Source organism: Chinchilla lanigera, unplaced genomic scaffold (assembly GCF_000276665.1).
Source record: "Chinchilla lanigera isolate Chin_1 unplaced genomic scaffold, ChiLan1.0 scaffold00085, whole genome shotgun sequence".
Taxonomy (NCBI): domain Eukaryota; kingdom Metazoa; phylum Chordata; class Mammalia; order Rodentia; family Chinchillidae; genus Chinchilla; species Chinchilla lanigera.
The window spans coordinates 1905233-1911264 of record NW_004955486.1 but is presented as its reverse complement, the minus strand read 5'-3'; the positions used below and the strand labels follow the sequence as shown (position 1 = coordinate 1911264).

Genomic DNA, 6032 nt, shown 5'->3' with positions numbered 1-6032 from the left:
GCCCGTCACCGTGGACGTTTTGTTGGAGAAGCAGCCTGCTTCAGGGTTTCAGGCAGTGGGACCAGCAAGTACCAAGGCCCTGTGGCACGCACAGTCTTTGTAGCACAGGACCAGGAAGGAGTCCTGTGTGGGATGTGACAGGGCCAAGGTCGGGTCCCCACCTGCGGCTTCTTGGCCCAGTGAGAATCTCAGGCCTGAGTCTAAGTGCTTCCTTGACGCCCTCCGGACTGGCAGGAGCGGCCCGTCACGCCTGCCACCCACCATGCCGGCCACCAGCCCCTCCTGGTTCTGCTCTCCCCCACGGGTCTTCAACGAACAGCCCATGTGGGGCGGTGACCCCCGCTGCTGCCTTGTTAAGTGGTTTCCCGAGAAGTGATTTACATTGAGTGCCTCGACCCGAAGAAGTGACTCACGGAGCATGCGCAGACAGCGCCCTCAGCGATCAGCGCAGCTTCCGGCCTGTTTCCAGCCTTTCCAGAAGCCTGCCGTGCGGGCAGTTGGGGTTGGGGGGCTCCTGGGCCCCTCCCGGCCCTGCTGCCAGCGCTGCGGCCCTTGCAGGGCAAGTGGGGTGGGAAGCAGAAGGCACAAGGCCAAGGGAAGAGGCTCTGGGGGCAGAGATTGGGCTCCCCGGCGCCAGGGCCTTGACCTTTGAACCAGAAGTAATGGGGGGGTGAAGGTCACAGCAAGGGCAGCCACTGACCCGGAGAGCACGAAGCCCCCGCCTGGAGCCATGGACCGGGCCTTGCGCTTCGGCTGTGTACCTTACTGAGTGGCGTGGGCAAGTTACTCCTCTGCGTGTCTGTTCTCCCATGGAGCTTTTTTTTTTTTTTTTTTTTTTTTTTTTTTTTGTCTTTTTGAGACAGGGTCTTGCTATGCAGTTCAGGCTGGCCTTGAGCTCACTTTGTAACCCAGGCTGGCCTTGAACTCGCAACGATCCTCCTGTCTCAGCCTCCTAAGTGCTGGGATTCAGGCGAGCACCACCACGCCTGGCTTTCCCGTGGAGCTTTAAAAATTATCTCTGTAGCTGGGCATGGTGGTACATATTGGTGTCCAGCACTCTGGGAGGCTGAGGCAGGAGAATCTCAAGTTTGAGCTCAGCCTGGGTAAGCCCCTATCTCAAAGGTGATATATATATTTTGGAAAAGGGCTGTGAATGTAACTCAGTATAAAGGCCCTGGGTTCCATTCCCTGTACTGCAAAAATAAAAATAAAATAGATAAAAATGATCTCTTTGCAGGACTATTGGGTACCTTCCAAATCCCATTCAGTTAGCATTTGTGAGTGTGTGTGCCTGTGTGCATGTGTGTGTGTGTGTGTGTGTGTGTGTGTGTGTGTGTGTGTGTGTGATGCTGGGTAGAATCCAGAGCTAGTGCATGCTAGGCACACGCTCTACCATTGAGCCGCCCGCGCCCTGCTTGCCTCTTTTACCAAATGCCCCCCTGTGCCAGCACTGACTGCGGCCGCGGGTTTGTTCTGCGTCCTTCTGGGCGCGGTGACTCTGAGACCGTGATTCGCGCTGGACCTGGGTTTCCTGAGCGTCCAAGTGACTCACGGGCATCCACAGCGGCCTGCCAAGCAGCGAGGTGCGGTGGGAGCTGGGGCCTCCCCTAGGGGACGCTCAGCCCGGGTCATGCTCACGGTGGCCCTGCTGGGGGCTGGGTCACGTCTCTTTTCCTCTCCTGTCTTTCTGGGAGGTGGAAGGGATGAACGTGGGACCGGGCGAAGCCCAGCTACCAGGCTCAGCCAGCGCGAGGCAAGGCCTGGGGGACGGCGGCCTGAGCCCAGAGCCTGGCTGTGCCATTCACAGCGACTCTCCCGTAATAGGGATGAAGAAGCTGGGTCCTCAGGGGTCCAGGCAGAGCCAAAGCAGCCCAGGGTAACGTGGCAGATGGAGACCAGGCCTCCTGCTTCCTCCGCCTCGGGGGCGCCCCCTAGCGGGACCCAGCACAACACTGCTCCAGCCCTGGATTTATAGAGGGGGTGCTGAGGCCAGAGTGAGGGAAGTCACGTGGCCGAGAGCCAGAGGACAGAGGACGCGTCCCCACCGAGACGGCTGACCAGCAGCGTGGCCAGTGCTGGTCTGTGGGAGGTGACACCCACGAGGCATCCCCCGAGGCTCGGGGGAAGGACCGACGCCAGCTTTCCTCCCATGTGCCGCCCCAGTGCTGGGACCCGGTGCTTCCTCCTGAGGAAAGCCAGGGCGCCAGGGGACTAAGGAAGGAAGGGAAGGCAGTTGCGGCTTGAGAGCCAGGCGAGGCTGGAAACGAACTCCAGCCCTGCTCTTCTCAAACCATATGATCTCTGGCAAGTTACTTAATGCCTCTGAGCCTCAGTTTGTTCATGCATAAAGTGGGGACAGTGATCCTGAGTTGAAATCTTGGGGCTGGGGCTAAATGTCTGAACAAGGGCTGGGCACACAGCGGGTGCCTAGAGGATGGCACTATTAGGAAGCGGGGTCTTCCCTGTCACTGTGGAGAGACGCACAGTGCCTGGGCTGGGTTTCTCTCCAGGCTCAGCGGTGGGCACCTGGTCGGCCTGCTCCTGGGAATCCAGCTGGGGTGCGCATTGCTGGGGGATCTGACTCGTCCAGTGCACCTGGGCCAGCACCCAGGGATCAGCGTGCATTGATGGGCAGCTGGGAGCCCTAATGTCGGCCCCTGACTCCAGAGAATGAACTTCCGGCTGCCCGGCCCTAGCCCCGAGCAGCCATGTCTCAGCTCCCGCCCAGGGGCCAAAGTCATGAGGACCCAGATGGTATCTCTGCCAGCCCGGAGAGCTGCTTCTGGATCTCTCCTGAGTCCCAATGGCTCCCAATCGCCACGCTGGGGACCCAGCTTCCAACACACGGACCTTTGGAGGACCCCAAACTATGCCCAGCTCCATCAGGGGCTCGAGCGCAGGCAGCCGGGTGGGTCATCTGCCGCCTGGGACCCAGCTGTGGCCAAAGGTGACCCAGAGCCGCCCCTCCTGAGCACCCTGCCTAAGGGGGCCAAGAACGGTGCCCAGGAGGGGGAGAAAGTCCCAGGCTCCCGCTGAGCTGCCTGCGGCACGGTCCCTTTGTCCACCGAGGGCATTTTGGGGCGGGGGTTGCCAGCTGTAGGGAAGCCCCTGAATTTCCTGAGCCAGGTTGGGACTTTGTGTCTTGCTCAGCATCCTTCTAGCCACAGTATCCTGCGTTCCCTTGGGAGGGTTCCTGCCGCATCTGCGCTCTTCTCTCTTCCCTAAGGAGTTGGCTGCACTGCGGCTGCGCGGCGTGGGTTCTGCCCCTGGCCCCGAGGGCGCTGGGGCCCTGCTGTCCCTTACGGGGCCTCCGCTCACCTTGCCCCGGGTGCGAGTTCAAGGGACTCCCCCTTGGCCCCTTCAAAGCACTTTCACACCTGGAGGGGGTTCACAGACGCCAGCGCTCTTTCTCCTGCCTGCTCTTCGGAGTCCCCGAAGCAGCCAGGGCCGGGTACTGTCCTGGGTACCCGCGGGCCTCCTGGCTGTGCGCGCCCGCGGCTGCCTGGAGCAGTTGGATAGCAAGCCAGTCATGGCGGTTATGTTGCGATGAGATCAGTTCTAGAATTGAGGTACAAAAAACGACACAAACGGCTGCTTGACTGGGAAGATGGCTGGGGGAGGGGAGACCACAAACAGAAGCTGGCATCGAGACCGAGGAGGAATGAACCCGGAGCTGGCAGCGTGTTCTCAGCAGGGCACCATCGTAGCTTGGAAGAACTGGGCCCAGCCAGGCTGCAGAGGGTTTCACGCCCTCTCTGGAAGAACGGGCCCCCAAATAGGCTCTTCTTCGTGAGAATTCTGGGAGGGTCCTGAACAGTCTTAGCACAAAATAAGCATGCAGCTGGCCTTAGTGGCTCACGCTTATAATCCCAGTATTTCTGGGAGGCTGAAGCAGGAAGATTTCAAGTTTAAAACCAGGGCAGTTTACCAAGACCCTGTCTTAAAGGAAATAAAAAGGGCTGAGGTGCAGCTCAGTGGTAGAGCGCTTGCCTACCTCTGCCGTGGATGAAGCCCAGGGTGAGGCCCCCAGCATTACTCTAGGCAGTAGGCACCAATCTGCAGCACATCGTTCCTTTCTTTGCAGGAGTTTTGTGCATGGGAGTGACCCAGCAAGAGATGCGTGCATCATTTAAGGTGCCTTTGGCAGACCTTTGGAGGGAAGGATGGGAGGGAGAGACAGACGTTCATATCTTTTTCTTTTTGGCACTGGGGATTGAACTCAGACCTTCCCACTAAGCTATATCCCCAGCCCCCTTTTTTCTTTTATATATATATTTTTTGTCTTTTTGAGACAGGGTCTCACTGTGCAGTTCAGGCTGGCCTTGAACTCACTTTGTAGCTGAGGCTGGCCTTGAACTCACAGCCATCGTCCTGCCTCAGCCTCCCGTGTGCTGGGATTACAGGCACACACTACCACACCTGGCTGTCATGCTGCTTTCTGAAAAGTGTTATAATGTTTACCAGTATTTTACCACAATCTTGGTGTTAGATTTTTTTCAAAATTGTTTTCATGAATTAAAAAAACACCATTGATGATTTCACAGGTCTAAAAAAGTACCAAAGATTGTGTTAATTTGCATGTCTTTGGTTACTAGAAAGATTGAACTTTTATAATTTGTAATTGATTTTTTTTTTTTGTCTTTTTGAGACAGGGTCTCACCCTGTAGTTTAGGCTGGCCTTGAGCTTATTTTGTAGCCCAAGCTGGTGTCAAACTTGCGATGATCCTCCTGCCTCAGCCTCCTGAGCACTGGGATTACAGGCGTACGCCACCATGCCCAGTTTGTAATTGATTTTTATTTGTATTTCCCCTTTAAGTCAGCTTGTCTTCCTTTCTTTCTTTCTTTCTTTCTTTCTTTCTTTCTTTCTTTCTTTCTTTCTATCTATCTATCTATCTATCTATCTTTCTTTCTTTCTTTCTCTCTCTCTTTTTCTTTCTTTCTTTCCTTCTTTCTTCCCCTTCTTCCCTCCCTCCCTCCCTTCCTTCTCTCTTCCTCTCCCTCCTCCTCCTTCACTTTATTCTTTTTGCTAGTACTGAGGAATCAACCCAGGGGCACTTAACCACGAAGCTGTTATTTTTTATTCTGAGACAGGATCTGCTATGTAGCCTACACTGGCCTCAAACTTCCAGCCCTCCTGCCTCAGCCTCCCAAGTAGCTAGGGTTCCAGGAGATGCCACTGTGCCTGGCTGTGTAAGCTACTTTGTGTGTAAATTCTCCTGCTCTGTGTGTGTGTTTCACAAGCACTGATTTCTATAAAATGCCAGCTCATCTGTAGTAGGAAACAGACTGGGGAGCAAGCATCCTGGGTTCCCTTGCTCCCTACCCTGGTCTGTGGCTCCAATGGGCAGGTCACTTCCGCAGTCATTTATGGGGACTGCAGGGGGCCCTTGGGAAGGGAGCTCCAAGAGCAGTTTTCTAGGTGGGATCAGGAGCTCAAGGAAGGCAGGACATTCGGCGGTCAGTTGTGGAGACTTTGCAGAAAGGCTGTCATGGGAGGGTCTGTGGCCACCCTGTGCCCCCTCCATCACATGGGGGGCTGGCACTACAGGGTAGACCAAAGTGAGGAAGATGGAGGGTCCTTGGGCCATTCTGGGCTCAGGGAAAATAATTGACCTACCTTTTATTTATTTATTTTAAAAATAGGATGTATGTAGCCCAGGCTGGGCTTGAACTCACAATCCTCCTGCCTCAGCCTCCTGAGTGCTGGGAGGATAGGTGTGCACCACCACGCCCGGCTCTGCCTCACCTTTATGTAGAGCATAGGAGCGCTTTCCTGTTTCTCAGCCCTGGTCTCCATGTCTGAACACCTAAAAAGCTGACAAGAGCCCCCTGTGCCTGACCCCATGCATGCGTAGTAGAAATATGCGTTGACCGTAGACCGGGACAGAAGAAAGAACCACAGAACGGGAGGCACTGGAATGGTACAGCAGTACTCTGCAGATGAGAGGCTAATTAGAATGAGGCTGGCGTTTCTTCTTTTATTATTAATTTTCTTGTACTGGGTTATGAACTCAGGGCCTCTGCACTGAGCT

At 55.5% G+C, this 6032-nt stretch overlaps 1 protein-coding gene across 2 annotated transcripts in view; it reads left to right on the top strand.

The window, feature by feature from the left end:
• Window positions 1–1184: 1184 nt before the first annotated feature.
• Window positions 1185–6032, top strand: part of Tnfrsf8 (tumor necrosis factor receptor superfamily, member 8) — a gene marked incomplete in the record, with an annotated part of 70439 nt that continues 65591 nt past the window's right edge. Inside the window, 1 exon segment of one of the 2 annotated variants that reach the window (XM_013504326.1) lies at window positions 1185–3569. Coding sequence is in view for 1 of the 2 variants with exons in the window: in XM_013504325.1 (XP_013359779.1) it covers window positions 4006–4017 (12 nt within the window). 2 annotated transcript variants of the gene reach the window in all.